The 15,516-nt window shown below is 33.7% G+C and overlaps 1 protein-coding gene and 1 pseudogene across 1 annotated transcript; one reads left to right on the forward strand and one right to left on the reverse strand.

The window, feature by feature from the left end:
- LOC132181569 (transcription factor MYB101-like) overlaps positions 1 to 834 on the forward strand; it is a 3,707-nt pseudogene extending 2,873 nt beyond the window's left edge.
- A 3,747-nt stretch (positions 835 to 4,581) lies between these two features.
- LOC132181570 (2-alkenal reductase (NADP(+)-dependent)-like) lies at positions 4,582 to 9,119 on the reverse strand. The gene is made up of 6 exons (XM_059594820.1): positions 8,865 to 9,119; positions 7,621 to 7,813; positions 7,350 to 7,516; positions 5,441 to 5,523; positions 5,132 to 5,258; positions 4,582 to 4,996 (listed from the first exon to the last, which is right to left on the reverse strand). The coding sequence occupies exons 1-6, from the start codon at positions 9,117 to 9,119 to the stop codon at positions 4,742 to 4,744; spliced, it is 1,080 nt and encodes a 359-aa protein (XP_059450803.1). The 3' UTR covers positions 4,582 to 4,741.
- Between the last annotated feature and the right edge of the window lie 6,397 nt (positions 9,120 to 15,516).

The following is a 15,516-nucleotide window of genomic DNA, read 5'->3' on the forward strand; positions in this document are numbered from 1 at the left end:
AAAAAAAAAAAATTATTTTATTTTAATTTATTTTATTTATTATTATTATTTTAATATTAATGACCAAAACGACGTCGTTTTGGGTTGGGTGGTGATGTAGTTCTGAAGCTCAAAACGGTGTAGTTTTGGAGTAAAAACGACGTAGTTTTGTTTAAGTCCAAAACGGCGTAGTTTTAGTCGAGGGTAAAATGAGTATAAAAAGTTAAAAGGGTCCAAATTGATAGCAATTGAAAGTTCAGGGGACTAAATTGAGAGACTTTGAAGTTCAGGGGGGGTATTTCAAAACGGGTGGAAGTTTGGGGGTCCTAAGTGAAGTTTCCCCTTTATTTTACGGATGAAAAAATGGTGGATTTAATTATTTAAATTAATATTTTAATATTTCTTTTGAGGTCCAACACACGTAAAATAAATAAATAAACCATGAAGTTAAAGTTTAAACTCATTATATTCAAATACAAATGTGAAAATCAATTATAATTATTTTTTGTTTAACATGTTTTGTTGTTTGATATCTTCTATGGTATTACGTTGTGCCTTTTGGTTCATACAGGGATGAAACCAACTGATCAGGATCCACTAGAAGAAATGAATTCAATGGATGATGATTTGTTGAGCCTACTCGACAACTTCCCGTCAGCTATGCCAGCCCCCGAGTGGTACCACGGAGGTCATGACATATCTAATGGGCAATCGTCGGGTGCAGCAAGTAACAATGCGAGACTTAATACTCAACAGAATGCTTCACTAGTTCCGGTCACAACCACTTCCAATACCTCGGAGCTCGAATGGGACCTAGGCTCTTGCTACTGGAAAAACATGCCCGGCATATGCTAAGCAGCTTCCTACAGACGTTGGTGTTCCCCTTAAATAGTCTAGGGTTAGTGTGCTAGTGTTGTATGGTTTGAAGAGTAGAAGTAGAGTATCCATATACATATGGGTTTAGGATTAGATTGTAGTCTGCACATGTGGTTGAAAAACTAGAATGTCAATGGTGTTGTATGTAAGTTTAGCTTTAAATTAGGCGTTATGACCCTCTTCTCATGTTGTGGTTCAATGTTTATTTTGGAAGTGGCTTGTGCATGTAGCAAAAAACAACATAAAGAAAACCTTGTGTTATGGTTGTGTGGTATATGTCATCAATGTAGAAATTAGTTTTTACATTAGCCCCAACCATTTAGGGTTACCTCATATGTTCTCTTCTTTTGTGTTTTCATTTGTGAAATTATCAGTTACTTTTCTTGAAATCTAAAGTTCTTAAGAATGGGATTTGAATAAGGTGCTATGTATATTGTATGTGATATGTACAACTTATGTGCGAGCGCATGTGGGTTCTCAGACACACATGTAATTAAGGCCCACTGGCCCTCTCACATGAGCTTCCAATATTGTATGCAATACATATTACAAATAGCTCATGTGAGAGCGCAGATGAGCCTTCGGCTCCACCTGCTCGAACAAGTACTCGAACGCCTGCTCAGTTGCATAGAAATCTGTCCGAACAAGTAAGGCCATATTACCCTATCACACAAATTACTAATATTGCATGTAATATGAACAGCTCATCTCACCTGATTCTCATAGAGCGAGTCATATTATATGAGGCCTAAGGTGCTTTGCCAAATTTAGCAAAGTTAAAACTAAACGGATAGGTTGCCTAAGAATCTATACGTTCAAACACACGTGTACATACAGGTTGCCTAAAAATATGTCCAAACAAGTAATTAAGGCCCAGTTGCCCTCTCACATGAGCTGCCAAAATTGTATGCAATAGAAATTACAAACAGCTCATATGCGAGCGCAAATGAGCTTCTGGCTCCACCTGCTCGAACGCCTGCTTAGTTGCTCAGAAATATGTCAGAGCAAGTAAGGCCAGCTTACCATTTCACAGAAATTACTAATATTGCATGTAATATGAACAGCTCGTCTCACTTGATCCTCGTAGAACAAATCATATAATATGAGGCCAAAAGTGCTTTGCTAAATTTAGCAAAGCTAAAACTATACACTTTGTACTGCAAGATGACTCCACGAATGACCCTTTTCTTGCATATATATATGTCTCTGTGTGTGCGCACGCGCGCGCACAATGCCAAAATGAGGGAGCAGGCATGATAAACCCTAGTTGCCACATATCCTCACTTTTCATCCAGGAATCCCGTATTAAAAATAGCATGTCTGCAAAGTTGCTAAATTTAGATCGAGGAGCCTTAGCTTGATTGGCTTTTGTTCTTGGTAATGAAACGTCTCTATTTTTAGTGAGAAGAAAGGGCTCACGCATACCATCTTTTCCCCATTCATCTCCCACTTTCCTCTAAATGCTTCCAATATACAAATTACTCATGAATGTGACAGACAACATTTGCAGCTGCTTAGATTATGGGCCACCCAGGAAACATGTTTCTTGTTCCATTCCCCTACCCCCTTGTAATTCTTTCGTCTAATCCTATGTAAGTAGATGCATTACGATAGTTTTAAGGTTCATGCCCCCCACATTTTGCATCCAATTTTTACTAAACAAAACGTTTGCTTAATTCAAAATTTACTCGAAGATCAATCCTCTAAACTTTAAAAAGTGACAATTCACTGCTATCAGTACTTTTTGTTAACTTGGTTCTGGCGAGGTCCCGATCGGGTCCCAACAAGGTTCTAGCGGGTCCCGGTGATGTCCTGACTAGGTCCGTCGATTTAAGAATGAGATGCTGAAACTCGAAAAATGGTTTACAATTTTAAAAAAGGAAAATTATTTTACAGAAATTAAAGAAGTTTTTTTTCGGTCAAACCGAAAATATTTTCCGTCACACTAAACATCAGAAAATACGAAAAATATTTTTCAAAAATCATTTTACGCCGAAACAAACAGAGCCTTAATGGGAGGTGCCCAAAGGTATGTGTGCATATATACCAGTTTGCTTTGATATGTGTCCATGGTTTATGAAGGGAGCATAGAGATTGCATGATACAAGAGTGATTTGATACTACTTGTCCATGCACTTCATGCTGCCAAGGTACTTCTCACACCACCCCATTTTCAAGCCATTGATTTCTCCCCCCACAGACTTTGTGGATAACTCTCCAATGTTCTCAATTTGTGGTTTTTGGGGTCTTGTTTTTCTTAACTCAAGGACTTCTGCTTTGCCTTTTCCACTTGGCAGAAACTCTGGTTCCTTCTTAAACCACTACACTTGCACATACTCAATGTGAATAATCAATCCTTTTGTACAATCTTTTTTTTTTTTTTTCCCTAAAATATCCAGTTGAGAAAATCATACTGTTTTGTTATCTATGCTGGAACTTTATTAAAAAATAAATAAAAAATATTGCACAAAAAATCCTATTTCTCGCCCTAGGACATTCACTAATGTATTTCTCGCCTTAGGACATTCACTAATGTATTTATGAAGTGGGGAAGGGAATGAGACCACCAACAAATACGCAAAAGATGAGAACGTAGAGATCGAGGGATACAGCTTTTAGATTGCTCATTCGAGCCTTAGAGCACTCTCAGCAACTTCTTTTTTATTTTATCTAAATTTGGGAAACAAAACTATTATTTGTTTCTCTATTCAAATACATTTCACAATAATTTCTCTTATCTTTTCCTATACCATTAAAGTATTATTTATTTACAAAATACAAATTTTTTTACATACCCTCACATTTTTTACAAAATTCCTACACAATCTGTCAGTCTCAATAGAAGACAAAAAGATGAAAGAGAGGAGAAAGCAATATTTTATGTTAAGTAATGGATAGGGAAGCTAAAGTGCTACCCAATGTTTAAGGAATGTATAGGGTATCTGTTGCACGTAGCTTTTTGAAAAAAAAAATAGAATTTTTCTTATATTCAGGAAAGAGAATAGGCTTTAAGGAAACTGTTAAGAATGCTCTTGATCATGCGGCTGTCTCAATGTCTTTTGTCTAACTCTACAATCATGCATATGCACTCTGCTCGATCTATATGCTCTTTTCCCTACCTCTTTAGTCATCATAAATTGAGTCATGCATCATTGAACTTTGTCTAGGTAACCACTAACAAACAAGCAAATATATTACACACCCACCTCCAACAAAAATACAAACAAATCATTTATGCATCTAATGTTTTTTTAAAAAAATATATATATTTTTTTTATTAATAATGATTGCTTATCGTTCTTTTTGAGTTCCCCCTCTAGAAATTTATGTAAAATATAAAATAGGAGGAAAGAGAAAGCAGAGAGAGAACATAGAAAATTTAGGGTGGATTGGCCTTAAGAGGCCTACATTCACCAATGAGAGTTGCCCTTTATGACCAAATTTGGAAAACTGTGGTAAGTAAAGAGAATAGAAGAATGGTAATCAATCAAATCCTAAATGCACATATTTTTTTTTGAAAGATAAATGCACATATTTTAATATGGAAAATAAATCAAACCTAATATGGAAAACACACACATATGGATATTGCTTTCTTTAACTTAAATGATTCTCAATGGAAAGTGTCATATTCTACAAATTAGAAATTCAAAAACAGAAGTTATCAATACATAAGAACAATGGTTTAAGCAGAGCAACTATATTCTGAATCAGGACACCAAACTATGATAGAAGCAGTGCATGTTCACTGAATTAAAGCATAAAATAAGGGCTGCATCATTCCAATAAGAATATAGTATCAGATGACATGGCTCAGAAATCCAACAAATATTATTGCAACAGCATTTGGCTCTTCAAACCAGAAGGGCACGAAGAAATTTTCAAATTATGGATTAACTTCAATTATAACTTTTCCAACATTGGAGCTTGTGAAGAGAGAGCCTAAGCTCTCCAAGAAACTCTCAATTCCATGGTAGATTTTGAACTTGGAACTAATCTTGCCTTCTATTATGAGGCTCTGCATTTGCTTTGTAAAATCCTCGAAACGATCCAAATATGATCCCACCATAAACCCTTCCATCCTTACCTCCTTACCTACTATATTCAGAAGATTTCTTACCCCTTCTCTCTCTGTCCAGATCTGCATCAAACAAACAAGGGGGCATCTTTAATATACATGGCCATCTCACTACTAAACGATGCAAGTACGTGGGTGTATATGTAAGCATTTAAAGGAATATGATGACATCAATGGTGTTGTAGCCATATGATTCACCTTCTTATAATGAGATATCATGCCACAGACCAGGATCCGTGCACGCACGTTAACATGGTTGAGGACAGCCTCAAGCATCTTACCACCAACATTGTCCAAATAAACATCGATGCCATCAGGAAAATACCTATAACATTAAGATACATAATTATGGGTCCTTCACAAGATGATATGCTTGTTATAATTATACCACAAGTTTATTTATAAAAAGATATCTTAACGCGAGTTAAACTTCATAGAGAAACATCTCTCAACTTCTTTATATATTATATCAATTACAGAAGGAAGAAAATGTGAAAAAGTAATTACTTGCTTAAAGCAGCATCTAAATCCGTTTCTTTGTTGTAGTTAAATGCATCATCATATCCAAATTCCTCCTTTATGAGCTTTACCTAAGAGCACAAATAACATAAAATCAACATAAGAAATTGGTAAGAACATTTGATGAATAAAGTAATTAAAAGAAAAGGTATGCAGTGTGATTTATCCTTTCATGTCTAATACTACCAGAATTTCATCAATCTGGGATTTAAACATGCCACCAGTTCCAACCTCTAAACCACATTGCATTCGATCACCACTAGTTTCCAAATTGTATGTCACTTTCTCCTTTTGCCCCAGTGTTTCCAGTGTCCTTTTTCTTTCTTAGTAGCTCTTCATTAGTAATAATCCATGTATTTTGTTTCTTACACATTGCTGGAGCATAATGCATGAGTTCATCATAATATAGGCCAAAAATATGAAATATTGAACATCAGGAATATTTGCAAATACAATAAAACATAATAGATCCAATATAGGGAACTCAAACAAAAGTTACTTCAAAAAGAAAAAAACAATAAAAATGATTGAAATTAGTTGCACTGTTAATCAAGTTTTTGTCGCTTCGACAATTTGTCGTGTTCGACACTATTAGATTATGCTAGCAGCTTTTCTAGATTTCCTAGATTCGTACATTGTCAAGATCGTTGATTCCAAACTTCAATCGAATTTTTTTTTTTCTATTTCAAGTTCAGTGAATTCTATTTATTTTTTTACCATATTTCACCATGACAACCTAGAAAATATATGGGACACATTCTACAAGTAAAATACAAACACCTTCTTTATATTCTATGGTTTTAACAATCTTTCTTCCACATATATACAGATCAAAGCAGTGTTTCTAAGCTCCACTCAAAGTAGGCTACTTCGACACAGAACCTAAATATACTAACTTACACTAGTAAAGTACTTGAATGGAACAAGTAATTTCATAATCTGGCATAAACAAGAGTGTCCCTCTTGTTCCCTAATTTGGATATGGTAGTCATATATCTAGGAATAATAATTTGAATAACTACTGTGTGATATGAGAAGTTCAGTACTTGCTTTCAACTGAAGTGGTTGCTATGGGTGGCACTACTCCATGTTTCCTATGGCCTCTAACCATCTTATTAGACAGGCCTAAAACCTACTTAACTAGATGCTGCAGCAATATCCTTTTAAACTAGAAGGAAAGCTAAATATTGATGTATCTGTGCTTTTTCCAAATTTTTTATATAACTTGAGCTCAATGATAGAAAGAAAAAATTTGACAAATTCTTGACAAGAAATTTACCTTGGCATGTGGGATTTTAAGAGTTCTTTTCTTTGGCCCAAAACCCAAAAGGAGTTGAATGTCCATTGTACTTTTGAGGCATAGATTAGGCCAAATTGTATTTAAGTCCATGGAGAGGACATAGCTGCATAGGCCCACAATCTACATGGTGGAAATTGTGGGGGAAGTACGTTTTGAATCCGGCTTGTATGCTATAGTTAAAACTACAGTATACATGCAATTAAAAAATTCAAGGGTGATGATTTAATTATAGTAATTGAAAAGTTCAGATCTATCATAATAAATACCAATAAATAGATGAAGTGACGGTTGAAAGAAGAAAATTAGTATTTATTATGATAAAGCTGTACTCTTCAATTACTTTAGTTAAATCCCACCTTTGAATTTTTTAACAACATATAAGCCTAATCCGTTTTGCATATAATACTTTTCAAAAGTCTGGGCCTACCACTACCAATAGTCACTGCTAAATGATAGTCCCTTTCTTCCCTTTCAATTTAATATTTATTTTTAGAGCATACAATCTTCGCATACATTTTTAAAAATAATCCGAAAATTTGAAGCACCGGAAAGAAGATATTACATTTACCATAAACTTTCAAGGTTTGCATCACATACCTTCTCGTCCGTACCGGTGCTTCCGATGACCCGGCAACCTTTGAGCTTAGCCAATTGTCCGGCATACATTCCGACGGCTCCAGCCGCCGCTGAAATAAACACATTTGACCCTGGCTTTAGGTCTCCCAGCACCTCTATCCCCACCCACGCTGCAAAACCTGGTACCCCTGTAATACATAAAACAAATAACTTTAAAGGATAAAAATTTAAGTTTAAATAAATAATTCCAAGAAAAAACCCCAAAAAAGAAAACCCGGAAAGAAAATATTACCAAGAGAACTGAGAAAATTTGGCAGCGGAACCCCAGATGAAGGATCAACCTTCTGCATGAGTAACTCGGCTGGAACCACATAATGCTCAGCAACCGGAGCTACCGGAGCGAAAGAGTCAAGGACAAGATCACCCTCCTTATAATTACTGTCTTTTGACCGAATTACCCTTCCAACACTAGATGCAGTTATCGCCTGCAATTTTTTAATATATACAAGCCTTTCCTTAAATAGTATCTTAATAAAAAATTAGGGTGAGGAATAGTTATTTAATTAAGAAAAGAAGATAGATATTCTCAATTTAAGAAACAGTATGTCATTTTCAGCCTAATCATGTATTATAAAACCCACGTTATTTTATATATAATAATTGACTTTTTTTTAATTTTTTTTAGATTATATATATATATATATATCTTGATGTGATATAAAAATAATTAATATTTTGTGTTTGGATTGTACGCTAATGGTTGTGTTTTGAAGAGAAAATCACTCTACTAAAATCTATAAACTTGAATTTTTAGGTTAACGTTTACACGTTAGTGTAAGGTAATTAATGTGTTTTTGGGTGTTTTTTATTTTTAGTTTGAAAATAAAATTTATGACATGGTATAAAAGTAAAAATACTACAATTGGGTGCCGGTGTAAACTGAGTATTTTTCGCTCTCTAATTTGAATAAGACATTTCAACTTCAAACACTCAAAAATAATATAACCCTTCACATCAATTTTTTTTTTTTTTTCTCGACAAAATGCACATTAATAAAACCACCAGAGCCACCGACTTAATTGGTTTTCGAGGTTTCGGTGTTGAGTGGTGAAAGGTGAGTGGGAGGTTCGGTGATAATAAGATGTGGGTGTACGTTTGGCTAGAACGAATGAAAAAGTTCGTATGATTGATTTGAATTAAAAATACGATGTTTTCATTTTCATTGTATTTGGTGTTTTTTTTCAAATTTTTATTGAAGGCGGTAAAAGAGAATTTTACACTTCATCTCAAATTATTGTTGTGTTTCTGATTGTTTGTTAATAAATTTATTTTAAAAGTAGAAAATAGAAAATTAAAAATATTAACAAACAAGACTAATTATATCTGATTTTATTGAACATTTTTTAGCAGTTTTAATCTCACTTAGCAAGTAGTACCATACTTGCTAATGGTGAAAAACTTAGTAATATTATAAAAATAAAAAATGAATAATTGGTGAAAATCTGAAGAGAATTATATTATAATTGTTTAAAATACCTCATTTAGTTTGTACTGAGGAAAGTAAAGGCCTTCGTCAAGACCAGTGAGTCTGGTACGTTGATACGGGTCAACGGAGATGAGTAGGTTCTGGACGACGACATGGCGGTCGGGGATGGAATCAACGGCGAGCGAAAGAGGGAGAGTACGTAGTTTGAGATGATTGGAGGTTGGAACACCTTCTGGTGCGTAGGCCGCCAAGTACCATTCCCTGTTCTCTACCACTGCTTTCTCTTCATTTCCAGCTCCACCCATTCTCTCTGCCTTCTGTGTGTGTTGGAGTAGAAGAGACGAGTGAATGCCCTTGGCTTTTCTCTGCCTTCTGTGTGTGTTGGAGCAGAAGAGACAAGTGAATGCCCTTTTATAGGTGCATGCATGGGTAATGTAACTGAAATGATGACATACCATCTAAGGTTGTCCTGGGTCACCAAGAAAATAATTACGAGAAAGTTCACATAACTCCCTCAAACCACCACTTAATTGACAATGTCCTCCCCAAACTTTAAATTGTGACAATGTCTCCTCCAAACTACCAAAAATTGTCAATGTTCCCCCAATGACGAAATTATCCTTAATAAAATTAAAAAAAAAAAAAAAAAAAAACTAAAACTAAAACTTTTAGAAAAAACCTAAAACGAACAAAAAAAACAAAAAAAATCTAAACGTTGGCCAATTTTTTTTTTTTTAAAAAAAAAAATCAATTTTATAAGAAAAAAATTAAAAAAAATTTAGATTTTTTTTTATTTTTTATATAAAAATTGAAAATTTTCGTTTATTTATTTATTTTTATTTTTGTTTTATAATTTTATTTAAATAAAAATTTACGTTTAAAAAAAATAAAAATAAAAAATCTTTTTTTTTTGAATTTATAGGGGTATTTTTGTCTTATTAAGAAATCTATAGGGGCATTTTTGTCTTATTGCTAGTCTTGGGGGGGACATTGACAATGTTTTGGCAGTTTGGAGGGAACATTGTCGCAATTGAAAGTTTGGGGAGAGACATTGTCAATTTGGTGGTAATTTGAGGAGGGTATGTGGACTTTACCCAAATAAATAATTGAGTGAACAGGAGGAGAGGTGAGAGGTGACAGGGTTTTTCTTTTTTGGTACAAGAGTCCAAGATCAACCTTTTTTTTCTGTTTTCTGTTGCGACATGGAAAAAAATAAGAATTTTTAGTATATAAAAGTAAAAAAAAAAAATATTTTGTAATTATTTTTTTATTTAAACGGTGGTAAAAGGTGAATGATGTGATAAAAAAATAAAAAAGTGAGAATATTTTGATGTTTATTTTTTTGAGAAATGAAGTGTGAATAGTGTTGAGGGGAGGGGAAGGGGTTGCCAAACGGTATTTGGGAATTTTAATAGTTTTATTGTTGAGATTGCCTGTAATTTCAACAACAAATGTGAAAAAAGTATTTATAAAACTCATTTGTTTGAGTAATTTTCAGGCCGTTCAACCCTTGTTCAGGTAGGTTAACCTCATAAAGGCTCTCTCATATTTACTATCGAATTACTAGGATTCAGGTAGGAGACTCCCTATTACAAACCCTTGCTCATAGAAGGGAAAACTTCACCTAATTCTCTTAATTATCATTGCTTTTACAATCACCATCTCTAAAATTTAAGGCTTTGTTTGTTTTTGCGTAAAATGATTTTTATGAGTTTTTGGGTGTTTGGTGCGACGAAAAATAATAGTCAACAAAAAATATTTTCGGTTTGACCGAAAAAGCTTCTTTAATTTTCGTAAAATGGCTTTCATTTTTTAAAACGTTAAATCATTTTTTCGAGTTTGAGCATCTTACTTTCAGATCGACAGATGCAACTGAAACGTCACCGGAACCCCACTAAGACTTCACCGATTCACCATCGAGACCCCCGATCAGGACATTATCATAATTTAAAATATAATGGTCACTGAGCAAGTGTCCATCAGTGCATCACCAAGAAAGACAAAATGTCACATGTTTAGGTTTCATCTCTTGTAATTTTCCCAACAGGTGCCACCTATCAAAGATTAGGTAGGATACTAATTTTAGGTAACCATAACAAATTATTACAAATTAATCATATCCATTAGATGGAGTACCGTGATTAGAAAGAACGGGTGGAAGTTATACACCTACTCACATGTGGGGTGTGCTTGCAAGAAAATGGGCAATAGATAGATTTGAGGGGATTTCTAAGGTATATTTGTTTTCTTTTATGTGTCACTTTTCTGAGGGGATTTCTAAGGTATATTTGTTTTCTTTTATGTGTCTCAAGGTATATTTGTTTTCTTTTATGTGTCACTTTTCTGAGGGGATTTCTAAGGTATATTTGTTTTCTTTTATGTGTCACTTTTCTGAGGGGATTTCTAAGGTATATTTGTTTTCTTTTGTGTCACTTTTCTGAGGGGATTTCTAAGGTATATTTTTTTTCTTTTATGTGTCACTTTTCTGAGGGGATTTGCAAGAAAGTAGGTGTCACTTTTATGTTTTCTTTTTAATATTCTTTTAAAATTAATATGATTTTTAAAATTATTATTTGATCAAAATTTAATAAGGATTTATTACAAATTTGATAATAATTTTAAACCCATATCAGTTTTGGAGGAATATAAGGACATTCCCAAATTCCCCTTCACGCTTTTTTAATTTTTTAATCAAGTCAGAAATAGAAAAGTCTTCTTTCTATATGTATATATATATATATATATATATATATATATATATAAGATATAAACGTTTTGTTAGAGAAATTAATATCTTTGAAAATACTTAAATAAGACCACAATATAATATATTAATTCAAAATTTTAAGTTAATAGTTTGGAGCCTAACTATATTATAGTAATGAATGACATTGTTAATATGACAACTTGTTCTTTGTTATGCTATATTAACCTCATAAGATTCTTCCCATTTTCCCCCTCTCCCGCTTTGAATAAAAATAAATAAAAACTAAAACTCATAAGATTCTTTTATATTTGTTGTCAGGTTGAATTGTTGAGATCTACAAGTAAGATTTTTCTACTTTGGACAAGGGATTCTCTCGCAACTCCCCTACAACTTTTTCTACAAAATTGCAGGGAATTGTATCTCAAAATTCACTTCAAAGAATATTTGGAACGTGTTTGAGATTGTGATAAAAATGCTACAATAATTTTGCTCTTTAGCAACAAGTCACTGATAATCTCAAAATTGTTGGGAAGGCAATTATGTCGTCACCAATACAAGCTGCATGACGTTCTAACATATAGAAGACAATGCAAATTTTTTTAAGTCAAAATTTAGGTGGGATTTTCTCTCTACTTTCTGCCAACCAAATCATAAAGATGACATGTGAAGAGCAAACCCATTCTAGATCTGCCTCCATCTTTGGTGGGGTGTTTATGCAGTGATGTGGAAAGGAGAGAGGAGGTGAGAATTTGGTAGACATGGACTTTTGAGAAGTATATTTATATCCAAAACCTACCTCCCCCATAATTTTCCACCATGCATCTGTTTCTTCTCCATGGGCTTAAATACTGTTAGTTCTTGTGTTAGCTTAATTCAGTTTCAAAATGCTGAGGCTACTATTCACGGGCTCAAACACTGATATAGAATGCTTAGAATCCAATCTCCACCGTTCATAATGTAGATTCATGTGTTATGAACGTCTCTGCAAAATTTCAACTCAATTAGATCACAAACGTCCATCGATCGGAGCTGTTGATCAAGGCTAGACAGCATTTCCAGAATGCTATTTCACCCATTGCATGCCCTGTCCGAACAGGCCTTCCCCGGGTTCGGACCGCATTTCTAGAAACCTTATTTTTGCTCCGCAAGGTCCTGTTTGGACAACCCATTAACCTGTCCGGACACCCTGTAAGTTTTAGGCCCAAAAACGTGATTTTAAGTGGGTTAGGTCTAGGGTTTTGTCGGGGGTATATATACATCTTTATAAAAGAGAGAGGCACGAATTTTCACCCCCAAAGAGTTCGTCGGAGGCTGTGCTAAGAGAGATCATATGTGGTGAGCGTTAAATTGAATCTCTTAGAGTTTTAGTTATTCTTTTGATAAATCTACGGTTGAGAAGTCTATCGGAGTTCCGGTAAAAGGAAATCATATAGAAGAATTGTGCCAGATGTTCTGGAAATGGCTACTGCGGTTGAAGTCAAGTGGGTCGCTTGTTGTGTGCAAGAAAGTGTCAATTGCAAGGTTTTGTAATCCTTCTTGTATTCCTTATTCTTCTTATAGTTGATTGATTTCCTGGGTTTGGCTGCCCCTGAGAGGTTTTACATTTAAAGAGTTATCTAAATGGTTTCCTCTTCATAACCAAATATCTGTGTTCTTGAATGTTCATTATATATCTGTATTTGGTTGAATATTAACTATTAGGTTAGATCTTATTACGCATAATCTTTGTGAAACACCTAGACATTTGAATAGGTGTCATTTGGAGTCGTATTTTAGGTTTTTCAATTGGTATCAGAGCGGGTTCACTCTGTCAAAGGATTAAATTCCTGAGTGTGATCCTATATACTTTCTAGATGTCTCAAACTCTTGATAGTTTTAAAACTATTGATAATACGTTTTATGAAACTATTATGTCTTCTGATAAACAGTATTATTCTAAAAATGAAATTGATCTTCAAGAGACTTATAATTTGTTGTTTGTGAAATTCTCTGAGCTACAAGTTATTAATTCCAAGAATCTAAAGAAACCCAGAAAGGCTGAACATGATAAAGATGAGCTAATTGGTGAATTAAGTGATTCTCTTGATTTGTATAAAACATTGAAATCTGAAAATCTTGATCTTGCTAATAAAGTTGAGTCATTAGAGAATGAATTAAAGGAGTCCAAAACTCTATTGGAAAAATTCTCTAATGATAGTCTTGACAAAATTTTGCATACCCAAAAATCTACTTGTAATAAACCTAAGATTGATTTTGACAAGATTATTGCTCCTTCCTCTAACCTTGCTTCTTCTTCCAATAAAGTTTTTGTTGAAACATAAAACTTGGAAGAGCCATTGGATAAAGATAAGCTAGTTGCTGTTCAATCCTCAAGAGGAAGAGGAAAAGCAATCTTAAAGAAAAAAAAGAAAACAGCTACTGCAACCTCAAGAGGTAAGAAGGGTAAGAAAGGTAAGTAGTCTCGTGTTGAGCACTTTTTACCTAGAAGCAACTCCAACTTTGTTTACCTTGCAAAGAACCAACCTTCTCAAAGGTTCATTCCTACATGTCATCACTGTGGTAAGATTAGGCATATTCGCCCTAATTGTTTTCAGTTGAATAATCATGAGTCAAAAAGAGATTATTTTTGTTCTACGAATAGTCATGAGGAATTATTCAACATGCTAAGGGGTGTTATCACCAAGTTAAATGATTTGGACAAGAGTCGCACATTTGTCCCCAATATGAAGAAAGTTTGGATTAAGAAGGTTGATACCATTCATCCATTGAGGCAGTAGCGGAGCCAACCATTTTATATTGGGGGTTCCGCTAAAAAATTTTTGATGTCTTAAAAATTTTCTTCACCCTAAAAATTTGGTAATTCACATAATATATACATCACAAAAAATATCTATAAAAGTTCATAAATATGTGCTCAAATTGATATATTAGAAATGTAACATGTCGACACTATATCAAAAAGAAAGAAATACAAAAAAAAAAAAAAAAAAAGTGTCTAGAATTGCACTTTATGAAGAGACTAGAGAGTTTGAGAGAGAGCGTCTTATAGATTTTTTTTTTTTTTTTTTTTTTGTGCGCAAGAGAAGGGTTGCAGTGGGTTAAATTGATGTGGGTTAAATGGGGGTGTAGGAGAGGGGTTGTTGTGCCTTGGGTAATGGGTATGTAAAATTGTAAAAATAATTTATTTTCTTTTATTTTTTTATTTTGAGGGTGCCGTGGGTTAAAAAAAAAAAAAATTAAATTAAATCCTTGGGGGTGCTGTGGCACCCTCAATGGATAACGTGGATCTGCCACTGCATTGAGGGGGAGTGGTAGTGATCTCACATAAATTTAAGTGAGTAAATAACATGTCTAGGAATTGTTGTTTTACTTATTTTTGGAAAATCCTAGAGCATGTTGTTTTTCTTTGTATTGCATTTTTGTTTGTTTTGCATTTGTTTTTCGTTTGTGTGCATTTCTTTTGTGAAAATTTTCAAAAAGATAAAAATATGTTACTTTGATTGTTTTTCTTTTCTTTCTTTTGTCTTATGCACCTAGATAGTCCATTAATTTCTCATGTTGCTTTTATGGATTTAATTCCTTGCGTCTTAGAATGTTCTTAATATGCATGAGATGAAAATTTGTATCAATGAACTTGTTTTTGTGATTACCTAAAGCCTGAGCTTATGCGATACATTTTGCCTATGCTTTATCCCTTGTGCACATTTAAACTTAAATTGAGGTTTTGTTTCACTTTATTTGTGTGGTCTGTTAAGTAATCATATGAGGTTTTTGACTAGTCATATTTTTCAAATTGACCATATGCTAGTTGAAACTAGGGCTTAAAAATTATTGCTTTCTCTTTTGTGATAAGCACCAAAAGTTTAAGGACACTTTTTCAAAGAGAAAAATAAACAAAATAGTGAAATAAATAAAATCAAAAGATCATATTCCAAAAGGAATTTATTTCACTGTGTCAAACTTGTGCAAACTGTTTTACAAAGAAAAATGTATTG

Source organism: Corylus avellana, chromosome ca5, assembly GCF_901000735.1.
Source record: "Corylus avellana chromosome ca5, CavTom2PMs-1.0".
Lineage (NCBI taxonomy): Eukaryota > Viridiplantae > Streptophyta > Magnoliopsida > Fagales > Betulaceae > Corylus > Corylus avellana.